The following is a 14,670-nucleotide window of genomic DNA, read 5'->3' as shown; positions in this document are numbered from 1 at the left end:
CAGGAAACACGTAATGAGCACGTCGCTATCTGTTTCACTGGAACTTTAAATTGTACTAAAGTAAAGGATTTGAATTTCTCTTCCATCACAGTTCTCGATGAGAAACAAAAATATGCAGACAGACAAATAGAATAAAAGTGCCTTGTACGTATTTGGGCTAGTCAGTAGCTATTGTAGCTGTGCAGCATGTCATATCTTAATTAATTTCCTTAAGGGTAAAAGTGTGAGAAAGTTTAAGAATCTTTTAGAAAATGACTAAGACAGCTCTTTTCTTATCGGATGGAAAATTAGCCGGGCTTTTAAAACCCACAGCCAATCAAACATCTGCATCAGATAGACTCTTTTAGCAGTGATATCCGATTTCTGTTTTTTCATTTTCCCTCAGCCCTCTGAAAGATGATTTACAATGTTCTTGATGGCTGTGCGAGTTTCTGCCATTGTAAATAAGAGTGCAGTGTCGACTTAACAGATGTGTAAACGGAGCAGAGGGGTAATTATTGGGGTGGATGGAGTCAGAGTGGATGAAAAGTTTGGGGTTCAGAGTTTGGTTAAAGGGAGAAACGGAGGGCACACTTCATTTCTGGCACGGTATATTTTTGTTAAGAGGTATCATTTTGTTTTGGCCCATGGGTCATATCATTGGATAGCATACTCTATTTTAGTGGCACATGTGTGTGTGTGTGTGTGTGTGTGTGTGTGTGTGTGTGTGTGTGTGCATGTGTTTTGATTAGGGATTTGGCAGTTGCAATACTCCAAAAGAGCAGTTGCCTTGAAGCAATATGTGCACACAGATCTCACCATTTCAATCTCTACCTCTATCCCTCCACCCTCACTCTGTGTATTCAATCTGCAATATCATTGGAATGAGTGGGTGGTCTGTGTGTGTGTGTGTGTGTGTGTGTGTGTGTGTGTGTGTGTGTGTGTGTGCGTGGTATCATCATCTCAGTGAGTGGGTGGTGTGACCAAAAAGAGGATATTGCGTGGGAGTGAAGCACCACTGAGGTGCACATGGTTTGTGTGTGTGTGTGTGTGTTGGAGAGCGACTCTTTGTATTAATTATAACCTCCGTGATCATCAGTGTGCGTTTGACAATAGAATAGAATAGAATTAGGTAGAATATGATAGAATAGCTGGTTTCCAAATATGTAAGTGAGACAGTAGAGACCACTGACAGTAAACATATCTGATCTGATGACTGACGCTAACAGCACATCAGACAAAAGGGCAGAGGGAAAAATAAGTGTATTTAAATTTTTATTCAAAACTGTAGTTGTCAGCACTCATTATTTCATATGCATGCACCCTTACTTCCTCTACCAAGAGCAAAGTTATGCAAATATCTAAAAGTATTAAAATTTGCCTCGTCAAAAATATGATTTGCTTCTTGTTCTTGATGCATCTGTGGAGTTTGACACTAAAAGGCTATTTTCACATTCATCTACTGAGTTTCTCTGGGCTCATCACAACTAGTTTGGATGTCATTCCTGGTCTAATTTGCAACTTTATACAAGTGTGATGTAGACACTTGAAGTGGAAAGTGCTCATACACTGAGATTAGACTTTACAGAGAAGTAGAAAACATTTTGTGTCCAGCAGAAAAACTTAAAAAAGAAACTTAAAGGGTTTGAGTTCGACTAAGACTCTTCTCAAAACAGTTTAGTCGACTGTTAGGGGGCAGCCCTGTCATTAAATAAACATGGTGCCATTATTTACCTCTGAAATGTGTTGGAGTAGGAAAGTCGCATAAAAGAGTAATAGCGTGAAAATTGTAGTTAAGCACAGTACTTGAGTTAATGTACTTTGTTTCATTCCACCACTGAACAAGATGTGAATTCAGTTTGAAGAAAGAGTTTTGTGTCTCGGTAGTGGAGTATAAAAATAAACCTAAAAGGCAGCTTTGTGTTCAAACGGCACAATTGTCACACATCAGAAAGTCTGTTGGCACTTTGACATCCAGAAAATAAAGAATATTTTAGCTACATGTTGAATTCCAGCTTTGATGACATGAAATATTGACTTATTTATTTTCTAGATTAATCAATTAATTGTTTGGAAGGTCCCTGACTGTGCCCAGGTGTGAATAGGCACACAGCAGCTATTTGGCTATTTACACCCAACCCCCTTACTTTAGCTCTAAAGAATGACAAATTCACTGTTGATAAGAGACTGGGATGAATGAATGGGTAAGCTTAAGGCTGTCCACAAAACTACTTGGTTAGGTTTAGGGAAAGATTATGGTTTGTCTTTGCTATGTGGGTGTAAATAGTTATTGGTTATTGGCTATTTACACTCCGGGTCCAAACAGAATTGTCTTTCCATGCTTGTCTATACACACCCAGTGCAAACAGCCACATTGGCTGCTTTAATCTGGATGCAAATAGCATCTGTCTTTACTGTTTTGGGTATGAAATGTGAGAAAATAGACAAAAAAACAAATGTTGCAATTTTTTCAAACCCACAATGACATCTTCAGATCGCTTGTTTTGTCTCACCAGCAGCTCAGAATCCAGAGATGTTCTGTGTGCTGTCACATTCAAATAAAGAAAACCAGAAAGTCTTTACAAAAGAGAAAGTGGAAAACAATTCATCAGAGTTGCTGATTATTTCCCTGTCAGTCATCTAGTAGATTCTTTGATTTATCATCGTAGCTCTACTTTACTTTAATGGAATTACAACAGTTGGTTTTGAGAGATTTCATAAGCCTGAGGAAGAGCAAGATGATTCAAATTTGTTTTATTATTTTTAGTAGTGGCTGTTGCTATCATCAGAATCTCTGTTGTTCAGTGGATTTACAGCACTCCTCTGTATCGCTCACTCAGACATACACACTGTGTAAATATACTCTGGGGCACAATCATAAGGACTGTGCATGTGTGTGTGATTGTGAGATATTTTTAGCCTTCCTGTTCGTCTTGCCTGTCAGTGGGGCTGACATTGATCAGGGTGGAGATGACAGGCTCGCTATGTGTCGAAGCTTTCACATGTTTCTTCTCGGCTGATTGTTACCGACCTGAAAACTGGAGCCATGTTCTGCTTTTCGTCTCATTTAGATTCTGATTGTACAGACTTTCTTTGATCTTTCATGTGTGTTTATGTGTGTATTTGTTCTTTTCAACAAATATGCGCCTGGGGATGAAAAAAAAAGGCTCAGCCTTGAGTCTGTTGTAAATTTTCCAATCCTGTTGACAGCAAACTTTGTACACAGGAAATTCTGTTAATAAGAAGATATACAAGGTTACATTTTACATTATATTGTAGACATTTAGAGGGTCCTCTTATCCCAAGTAGCTGACAGTGAGTCAACAGTGCGGGAGTGACAATAAGAGTGTGTGGGTGTTAAGACAGAAGCACAGCATCCCTCTGTACATTTATCACCGCTAAAGCTTTTCATAGGTTAAGTGAGTACTGCTTCTAACAGCTCAGAGACAGCAAAATAGCTCAGCTTTCATCAAGTCTCCCGCTCAAAATCTAATTTTGCTTCAACTGAAGGGGCCAGTGTGTAAGATTTATGAGGATTTATTGGCAGAATCTGCCAGATATGTTGATTAATACTCATAAGTACGTTTTCATGAATATATAATCACCCGAAAATAAGAATCATGATGTCTTCATTACCACAGAATGAGCTGTTTATGTCTGAGGTGGGTGCGGGTCCTCGTTGAACCGTCATGTTTCTACAGAAGCCCAGAACAGACAAACTAAACACTGGTTCTAGATAGGGCATTGGGTATTTCACAGCCAATGAAGGTTCGATTTCATGCTTGGAAGCAGAGAGTGAGATGTCATGCTTGCAATCTGTAAACTCACCAATAGATGTCTCTAAATCCTGCATACTGGTCCTTTAACTTGTCCCCTATCTCGATTGCAAGCAAGTGAGACACGTCCTTTGCTTGTACATTTGACACAGCATAACTGCTACCATTTTAATTTACGTGGCCCTCTGCAACCTGTCTGACTGTGTAAACACGAATCTGGTGTCCAGTAAAAAGGCAGTGAAAATGTCCCCATTTTTTAACCAAGATGGAGCAGAATGTCTTACTAAGTCAGCAAACAAGTCACAGGAATTTCCTGCAGTGTGAACTCATAGGTAAACTGTACATTTCCTGCCACAAGACGACCTCACAGCTAAACTTTAATCCCACTGCTCTGATTTCCAACACCTGTTTTCTCTGAGTGCAGCCACAAACACTCTCGCGGTCTAGACAAGAGGTTTTTCAAAAATGTTTATTTTGAAATTGCACTTGTTAAAGCCAAGTGAAGGCTCGTCAGCTGTGAGCATGAGGAGGTTCACCTCATATTTTGTGTGATTCCATCACATCAGACACAGTTAACTCATTAACTTATTTCATCTTGATGAACACAGCGTGATTCCCTTTAATGCTGTTAAAAAAAACTGTTTTTCTCACTTACACACATATTGCAAATATGCTGATTAAAAGCTCAGGTATATAGCCAGCTGAGTCAGGCCTGAATGTCAGTCTTCTTGTCTGTGTTACTACCAGATCAGTGTAATTTGGCTGATACTACTCATCATGATTGAGCTATAGGTCTTCCAACCTCATCAAATCCCATTAAACAGCCAAACCAGTTAGTCTTCCTCAGAAATGGTCAAACAATGAATTAATGCCCGAAACACTTGAAATGTGTGCGTTGACTGAGAAAATGTAAAGAAAGAGACGTTTTTTTAGTTTCTTACATCACAGAATAACATTATATTTTGTGGACAGAGTGTGTAAAGATTTTATTACCAAGGCCAGTGTTGTTGAATTTTCTTTTTTCTCTCTCTCCACAGTTTGTTGTTTCGTGGTTCACAAACGTTGCCATGAGTTCGTCACTTTCTCCTGTCCAGGTGCTGATAAAGGACCAGCATCAGATGTGAGTACAAATTAATTCATCTGTTAAAAGTGTATGCCAGAGCACAGTGTGAGATTGTGTATGAGAGACAGCTGGGAGACTAGACAGACTGCACAGGCCTGTCCAGCTCATGAGCCCCCGTCACCTGTCAACACCTGTGTTACGGTTGAGCTGCCTCCATCTTTTTCTCCCCTCTCGTTTTCCTTTTCCGTCTTGACAGTTCAACTGTACCATCACGTGCAGGAATTCCGTGTTTATATCTCATAGACTCAATACAGTAAATGTTAAATATAGACATGCAACCAATATTGGCCACCAAGCTGGCATGATGGGAAATGTCAGCTTGAGATATTAGATCTGTTCAGCTGTGAAATGGATGAGCAGTGTGCTGATGGGGCTCTATGTGCCACTGTGATCATGAATTTAAGTTTCTTAAACATTAAACATTACATGTAGTATTTTGTTTCTTTTATTTTGTGTATCACTATCAAATAAAGTAAAATAGATTGTGATGATGCAATTAAGACAAACAAATGAGACTGTGGCTGAGCTAATAAAAGAGAACATTTATAATAACAGAAATCAGTGCATCCCACCGTTGTAGACATTCACAGAGAAGTCCTAAAGTGACACATTATGCTGTTGTATGCTACTTTGCTATTTTATGATACAAGGTCCATTTATTTATTGTTTTACAACACAGGCTTGTATAAAGAGAAGGTTGTCGTGGCAACTTTATGCTGCGAGTAAAACATAAATTATGGATGAATAATTGTCATGTAACACAAGGTTAGACAAAACAAAACAAAATGCTCGTTGTAGTCCTTTTAAGCTACTCACAAAACAAAAATTATATTAATAGATGAATAAATAAGTCATAAAAATGAGCTATTGTTTATGAAGGAGTGCAATAAGAGGCTTTGGTTACACGTACAGCCTGCAGAAAGGTGTGGACAATGACAAAACAAATTTCACAAGAGTTTCACTAATCTCGCAAATCCATCGTGACTGTCACTGTGTAATTTCTGACTAATAATTAAAATCCCCCCAAAACTACTGTATGTCTGGACTTTTTTTTTAACTAGATCACACACATTTAGACTATTCTGCGTGATCTCTTTTTGACAGCACATAATATTTTTTCACATGCATTCACTGAGCTTCCTCTGAAACTGTTTGGAGCTCCCCCGGCCCACCTCCCAATTTAAAAACCTTTGCCTTTAAGAACTTTAACTCTTATCTCGCGTATATCTCTTCTTATGTATCTGGAAAGTTAGAAAAACACCCCACACTCTCCAACAGCATCATATATAGACTCGGTGGTTACGTGTGACGGTGCTTCGTAGAAGTCGTATCACTGTTCACATCTAATGACATCAAATGAAACAAATCTGTCAACATTATGCACTAGACTTTTAGTCACAAACATAGTGTTGGAGTTTAAAAGTCATGTCTGGCTTATGTTATTAATTCTCCTTGAACGTTGTCTTCACTTCTCATCTGCTGCAACAGAAGGTTGCCTTTAAGTGGTACTTTATCATAATCTCATCCACTCTCTCAAGGAGCAGCCTCTGATTTATATTGTTAAAATGTATCCTCTAATCTATCTTATCAAGTGGACCAAATTAGTTGTCCTCTCTTCTCTGAAGAGCCCTCTCAGGATGCCAACTTCACGCTCTCAAAAACCCTGGGGTCTTTAGGTCCCTCAGCCATGTCCTTACCTCCCTCTGGAGTGCCCTTTCAGTCTGACAAGCACACTCAGTGAGACGCCTCCAGAGGAAACTCTGGTATTCGCTGTTTGGCTTCCTGTGGTGTGTTCTGTAGAACTGATTAGTCTCCACAGTATCTCCTCTCATCTCATCATATGTCTTCTATCTGTCTATTAAATACCTTGTGTCTTTTTTTGTTCTCCATCACCTGGCTGCTTCTTTCCTTCTTTCTTAGCACCATTTGAGTAGTTCATTGAAAAATAGCTACTTCTTCTTTTTGTGTTAGTCAGGGCCATACATTTTCAGGGCTGCATACTTAAATACACACTGAGGCTTCTCTTCTTCTTTCTCCAATATCCACAGTCCAAATGAAGTCAAAATAAAAACTTAAAGAGTGTGTTCTTTAAATTATGTATTGAAATGTATTATTTCCCTTTCAAGCTGAAAATAGTAGCAGGAGTTCAGGAAGAGCAACAGAGTCACATTTATATTAAGAGCTGTTTGACAACGGCTCATACACAGAGGGTTTCTTTAAAAATATATTCCTACACAGCTACTATTTACCTGTAATGTAATCCAAGTATGACAATGTTTAAGAAATGCAACTTGATTACTTTCAGTTACTTTTGGATTACTTCACTACAAAATATAGTGAAATAGTTTAGTCTAATATAGTGTTTTCAGTTCTGCAACTCACGATTATTTTCATCATTGATTAATTTGTTGATTATTCTGTCAACAATCGATTAGTTGTTTGGTCCATAAAATTTTAGAAAATGGTGAATCACATTGATCAAAGTCCAAGATTACGTCTTGTTTTGACTCAAAGATATTTAGTTTACTGTCAAAGAGGAGTAAAGAAACAGAAATTACTGACTTTCAAGGAGCTGAAATCAGAAAATTTATATTTTTTTAAATTAAAAAATGACTGATTAATCCGTTCATTGACCCTGTCATAATCAAAGGTCTTTCCTGTAATAGTTATTTTCATTATTGATTAATCTGTTGATCATTTTCTCCATTAATCAATGAACTGTGTGAACTGAAATGCTAGAAAATGATGAAAAATGTTGATCAGTTCACTGAGTTCACTTCCTGTGTTGTTTATATTTGTGTTTGCCTCCATGCAGTCATCTTCTTCACAGCCCTTTGCAACTAAAAACTATTTTCTTTATTGATTAATCTTTCAACCAAACAACTAAATGATTAATTGAGACAATACTCAATTAATCATTTAGTTGTTTGGTCCATAAAATGACAGAAAATGGTGATGTAGGTTGATCACTGTTTCGAACTGTAACATCCTCAAATGTCTTGTTCTGTCCACAAGCCAAAGATATTTAGTTTAGTGTCACGGTGGTGTCAAGAAACCAGGAAATTTTCACATTTGAGAGGCTGAAATCAGAGAATCTGGACATTTATTTATTAAAAATGATTAATTGATTATCAAAATAGTTGGTGATCAGCTAAATTGTCAATTAATAATCAATGAATCAGTGAATTATTGTAGTTCTAGTGGTCACATTGCCGCGCTGCTTTGTGCATTATCTCCAGTCGTCAATCAGTGGCTAGCATGAAACAGCAGGATGTGAAAGATGTTGCATCCATGTCTTTATAAGTCATACACCAAGACTCTTGAACTTTCCTTTAAATTATTCCTTTAATGCCTTTTTGAACCACATTCTGTTTCCTCATTAGTCACTTCAAATCAACATATATCTCCTTGTATCTATGTCTTCTGAAAGCCTACTCATTTTTTCCTGGCACTATATTTCTAAATTTGGCATGCATTAAAGGTTGCAAGGTTAATTTATTTACCATTTCTTTATACAACACCGGGCTGTATAATGAAATGCTAGTGTTAGCAAAAACAAAATAAATGGATGAATAAATAATAAGTCATAAAAATAAAAATACTTTTCATGGTTGAGTGTTGAGGATGAATTTAGTCTCATGCACAGCCTGAAGAAAGAAGCTGCTATGGCAGAGGATACTTCTGTATCTCTTGCCAGACGCCAGCAGGGTGAACAGGCTGCAGCTGGAGTGGGTATTGTCTTTATTCTTTCTCCTTTTAATGCTCATCTTCTTGAATCTTTCTCCCACTGTCTCTCTCGCCACCACCCTTCCCTCTTTGTCTAACTCTATTCTGTACATCCTCTATTTAAATGCCACTCCACCCAGGGGGCGCCTGCTCTTAATTACGGGGCCTCACCACCCCCACTATGTCATTTCCTTAATGAGTTCATGGTCTTATGACCTCGGTTCCTGCACAGTGGGAACGTATACGAGCATCTCTGCTCCAAACTAACTGCACTTTTAAATATAGGAGACAGAAAGACAGGTAATGTGCTCTGAGATAATGGAAGGAGGACGAGGAGAAGATGGCTCAGATTTTTAACACCAGGGTTTTCTGCTGGTCATGTTTTGTAAAAAATACCTATTCTGGACTGGAATAAAGAGGGATTTGATCATTTCTGTGGAGAAGTCAGGGAACATCACAGATATTCACACACTGGCCTCATTACAAATGATATTATTTGATCATATGAGTGCTCTGGCTTTGTCATGGAACATTGTGGAACAGCTGGGTGAAGATTTTCTAATAATGGCGTCAGATTTGCACTGCTTGACACAGTGTTTTCACCCACGCACACCTGCACTGAAGTGGTTTTATGAAGTTGAAGCACTGAGAATATTTTCAGCAGTTGCATTTCGGTCATTTTACGCTCGATCATGCAACATATTTAGGCGTCCTCGACAGTTTCATCTGTCAAATAGTTAATTAGAACGATGAATGGATTGGACGAGTCACACTGTTTAAGATTCAGATTTGCTATGCTGCCAAAGGAAAATAAAGCTGTGTTTCTCTCCCCCACTAGTGTGCTTTTTCTCAAGATTATGGAAATCGTCCTCAGTTTTCATTATTCTGTATTTCTAAGAGAAAACGGTTGTGAATATTCATATGACGGAGGCAGATCCTTGGTTTCGGTGCCACCATTTGACGTCCAAATTCAGGAGAAATGCTATGCTCGTATAATGGCCAAATATTTACAAACCCAAAAAAATTATTGGAGCCAGTGGTGTCAGTGTGAAGCTAAAATGATCAACAGAAATAAATAAATAAATGAAGTACTTACATGAAAAAAAGTTGGCAACACTTTTGATCTTTATGAGGCACAAATGCCAAAAAATCTGTGGTTTTCGCTTCTCAGATGTGAGCATTTGTTGCTTTTATGTGTCTTATATAATAGTAAACTGAAAATGTTGTTGGATTTGGACTATTTGCCTGTAAGATCATGGGGTTCTAGGAACCTGTGATTGGGAATTATTATTATTTTCTTACATTTTATAGGCCAAATAATTGATGAATGAAGACAATAATAGGCATATTAGTACATAGCTAAAATGGTTGTTATTTGCAGGTCTATTTCAAGGCTATAGGGTTCATATTCACCAGAATAAAATGACTCGTCAGGCTTCGACCAATCCTGAGCATGTCTCTGAGTCCCTGAAGCTGACAGTGTTGAGCGAGTGTTTCTGGGTCACATACATGAAGGAGCAGCAAATCAGGAGATGTCTTTATAGGACACCAGATATATGCAGCTATAAATCAGACAGACCATTGATTCTATGTAATCAGTGATGTTGTCTCACCGCAATCAGCCCACCACTCCTGTTTTACCTCATGCCAGTCCCTCTCTTCCTCCCTCTGTCAGCTACGTATGTTTAAAAGAAGAAGTCAATTATAGATCTGGGTTAATAGAATGGGTTCCCTGTGGGAGAGGTCGAGGGATGAAATCCTCTAATGAAACCTACATTTCATGCCCACAGCCTGCTAATGGTATAGAACTTAATGTGTTTGTGCTTGTGTGTATGTGTGTGTGAAAATGGTAAGATACTTATGCAAGGATAGCACTGATACAAACCAGCTTAGAGGACAGAAATACAGATAGCTTGAATCTATGATTAAGGATATATTTCCCACCTTGGGCACAGATCTCAGGGGTGGGGCCTAATAAATTATTTCAACATAAATTATGTGATTGAAAATACACATTTAGTAGAAGCTGGCTTCACTCTTTAAATAATTTACACATAAAACAACATTTTTTTTGGATGTTTCATTTATGTTCCTCCCCTACCTATCAAGCTAAGTGATCTGAACTGCATATGTCACTTTCATGTGGTGAAAACAAGCGCTGTAGCACTGGGACAGTTAATATGTGAAGTGTGCGTCCATGGTAAACACTTCATCACAGATTAATTAATTATCTTACAGAGTAAATGGACATAAAACCATAAAGCACCTGCTTTTAGAATGGAGTTGGGTTTAACAGCCTGTCCACTTGAAAGACCTCTGGGAGCAGAGGGTATTTTAACATTCACATAAATTTAGCTGACCTATCTTCTAATAATGAAACTTGTAAACAGCTAAAGTGAGGCTAAAGCTGACTTGTTTCTTCACTTGGCTCATAGTAAAAGTTCACACAGCAACCACAAAATTGCAACCAAATAGAGACAGCAGAAAGAAGGCCTAGAAAGAGCGACAGCGGTGTAATCCCTCTTCCAGGAGGGAGAGCAAAGTGTTTGATCTATTCTCTAGAAAAGATTTGTAAGAGATACAACAAAATGGAACTGAATGATCCTTTTTTTCCCTCAGGCAATAGTTGTCACCATACTGGAATTTGGAATTTCAGTGTGATACCTTGAAAAATATTGATATTCAATGCCATTTAATTAGATTAAAAAAGTTAATCACAGCATATGGAGTTTTTACAGTAGAAAATCCCAGCACAGTTATTATTATTAATAATAATAATAATAATAATAATAATAATAATACATTGATAATTTTGTCAGAATGATTGAGCACTTTTCATAGATCCATACTACTTTTTTGTCTGTATGGTAAATTTCTAGCTAGAGCCATAAGCCGGTTAGCTTAGCTTAGCATAAAGACTGGAAACAGGGAAACAGCTTTTTAAAATTAAATTTTTGTACCGAATGTCAAAGAAGAAACTACACATATCTGGTGATCTGCTAGGTGTTTTTTTTTTTTTTTTTTTTTTTACAATTATTTACAATATTTTAATTTAAAAAGACTTGATTTGAGCTAATGTAGTAATGAAAACAAAAACATTTTGTTATTCCATTTATATTATTGCTCAATGAATTTATTTAATTTTAAATGTAATAAATTTAATGAGTTCATTCAACTCTATACAGTACATTCATTCAACTCATAATTCCAACTCTAAAGACTTCAAGTTAGAAAACTTATGATTATAAATTCTGAAAAGTTTTCTGGAAATAAATACTAGAAATTTTTAGCAATTAAAAATTTAAGCAACTAGAATAAACAAAACAATTATTTATTATTTATTATATAACTCAATGAGAAAAGATTATTATTTTACTAAATTTCTGTATGATTTTTTTTATAGTGCAGCTGACAAAATTTACATCCTCCTCACACACACACACACACACACACACACACACACACACACACACACATTTTATATGTTCTGATACACATTTAACACTCATTGACAATCTGTATGGAGAAATAATGCATGGACTAATAACAACACATGTTCCCATTTTCAGACATTGATTTCTTTGTGTTCGCTTTACTGCAGAGACTTGCAGCAGAATGGTAATGACTTCTCCCCCACAGAGTGTGTCTCAGCATGTGAGAGGCAGGTTTCTCCCTGGACACCCATAAACAGACTCCACGGCTATGGGCAATTTTTAGTGTAAAGTTCACCTAATCTGCATGTCTTTGGGCTGTGAGAGGAAACAGACGCACCCAGAGGAAACCATACAGTCACAAGGGGAACAAACTCCCCGCCGAATGAGTGACAGTGTGAATCAGTGATCAGTATTCACCTAACTATTGATTCCTGTTTTACACCATATTTCATGCATTCATCTATTTTGGAGAACATTCTGAGTGCACGTTCATTTCTAAGCTGATCTCAGTTTATATTTCATGCAAGGATGTGACGCCCCAGGTCCTTTTCACACATGTTAATGGGATTTTTGGAGTGTAGAGTGTTTTCTTTTTTAATTCCTATTTTGTAGCACAACTAGGAAACTGTGCCACTAATTAAGACATTTGATTTCAGTTCCTGTCATTTCACAGAAGGAAGAACATTCTGCATCTTTTTTTTATATCGGACAGTGTGTGTGTATGTAGGTTTTTTAACTTTTGAACTCTAAAATATCTATCTGTAAAATTGTTTAACCTAAAAAGCGAAATATGTAAAATGAGTTTAAATGAGTACTGCCATCCAAATAGTGAGGTGGAACCTTAGACTTTATATTAAAAAGGTTGAAATCCTATTTAATATTCAGTCTATGGTTGAAACAAGTTGTTTCCCCTTTCCTCCTCCTCCTCAGAGGAGAAGCAGGCAGGGGGGAGGAGGAGGCTCAGGCAGGTTGCAGAAACACTGCAGGAGCTCAAGACAAGCGCAGCATTGTAATTTGACAATAACAAGCAACAGTGAGTCCTCCTCTGCAAGCTGATCAGCTGTTTATGACTTCTATATTGTCTGTCAATGTAAATTTCATCCTGTTGTCCTGCAAACAAAAGCCCAGTGCTGTGAAAATACACACCCTGGAGAGCGTATGGAGTCACTGCCTGACTTACTGCCTGCCAGACTCCAATGACATATTTGTCAATCTAACTGTCATAAAAATCTAGTGATTCTAAAAGGTTTATAATTAATTCTTATGGCACATAGACAGACACTTACTCATTCAACAATCATTGGGCATCACTTTGACTTTCCTTACTTCAAGTTTGAGTTTGAGTCTTTAAGAGTCTTTATGCTAGTTTGGACTGTAGTTCCATAGCAATTTTCAGGATTCTTTCATAAATGGAGAAGTGTTATTGTCTCGGAATATATTTTTAGACACTCTTTGGCATCATGGCTAGGCTACAGGTGTTTCTTCGTATCTCTCCATTTTTTTTCTCCTCTATTTGGAGATCCTTAATGTGTCTCCCTGCATGCTAAAACAACTGAAAATGTGATACCTCATAGAACATAATTAGGAGTAAAACTATTCAAATACGATGATATATTTAACAGTATGTGTGACCAGATGGTTAAAAACCACACTGAAAACCACAAGGTAACCTTTGAGGGAGGAGGAGAGCTAACAAAGTGATGGAGAGATTGCGACTAGCATATGGAGGGAAGGAAAGGAGGAGAGGAATTACACTCAGGGTGTGAAGATGAAACCACCACCCTCAGCCCTCTCTTCACTCCCTTACTCCCTCTGCTTTTATCACTCATTCATTCTTCACTGCTCTTGTGATGCCATTACTCCTCTTTTTCTAAGAATGATTGCTTTGCATATCTTCCCCAATCAACAAGAAATCATTTGAATAGCCTCTCACAGAGAAACACCCTCCCAGGGGAAAAATTACAAGCCTGAGGGGAATAAACACAATGCCAGTGAATTTGTTTTATTGATCAGGACACAAAAGGCGGCTGCAGCGGTGTCTGCAATATTACATTTTCCTTTGTTCGTTTTTTCGACATGGTGTGCAGTTGTCTGTTTTGTATTTGAGTGGGATGAAAGATCCCCACATGTGATTTTGAGGAAATACAAAAAAAGGGAAATACACGGCAACACTTTGATTGACTTTACATTGTGCAATTATATGAGGCATGGAACTACTTTCTTTTTTTTTTGCATCTGTTATTTAGGCTGCTGAAGTGCTTTTTAGCAAAGGCAGTATCATCACACAGTATGAAGTGAACTAAAACTACACTGGAACACTCAAACTGTTGGTAACACTTTATAATAACCATCATTATTAAGAAATCACATCAGTTGCAACTTTATAATGGCCATCCAAATAATGTTCTCACTCCCAGATCATCAAATATGGCCGCTTGGTCAGTGGCGCAAACTATGACGCTGTGGGCAACCAACTAGTGTCATTTTTGCACGTGCAGGTCATAAGAAACCTGGGAAGAGTATTCAAATTTGTGCTGTGTGAATGCTTTAATTAACCTCTTAGTGCAGCATTCAAATGAAACCATGAATTAATTCAGTGCTGCACTGCAAGCTTTTTTTTTCTTTTTAGTTT

General features: G+C 37.6%; 1 protein-coding gene across 2 annotated transcripts in view; it reads left to right on the top strand.

Annotated features, from left to right (window-relative positions):
• Positions 1 to 14,670, top strand: part of prkcbb (protein kinase C, beta b) — a 134,193-nt gene that overhangs the window by 41,284 nt on the left and 78,239 nt on the right. For both annotated transcript variants that reach the window (XM_084743391.1, XM_084743390.1), the window contains exon 3: positions 4,793 to 4,875. In XM_084743391.1, the coding sequence (XP_084599517.1) occupies positions 4,793 to 4,875 (83 nt within the window). The remainder of the gene's footprint in view (positions 1 to 4,792; positions 4,876 to 14,670) is intronic.

This window comes from Lutjanus erythropterus, chromosome 19, assembly GCF_056507025.1.
Source record: "Lutjanus erythropterus isolate fLutEry1 chromosome 19, fLutEry1.hap2, whole genome shotgun sequence".
NCBI classification, from domain to species: Eukaryota; Metazoa; Chordata; class Actinopteri; order Lutjaniformes; family Lutjanidae; genus Lutjanus; species Lutjanus erythropterus.
The sequence above is the reverse complement of the archived record's forward strand: the minus strand, read 5'-3'. Positions and strand labels throughout refer to the sequence as shown.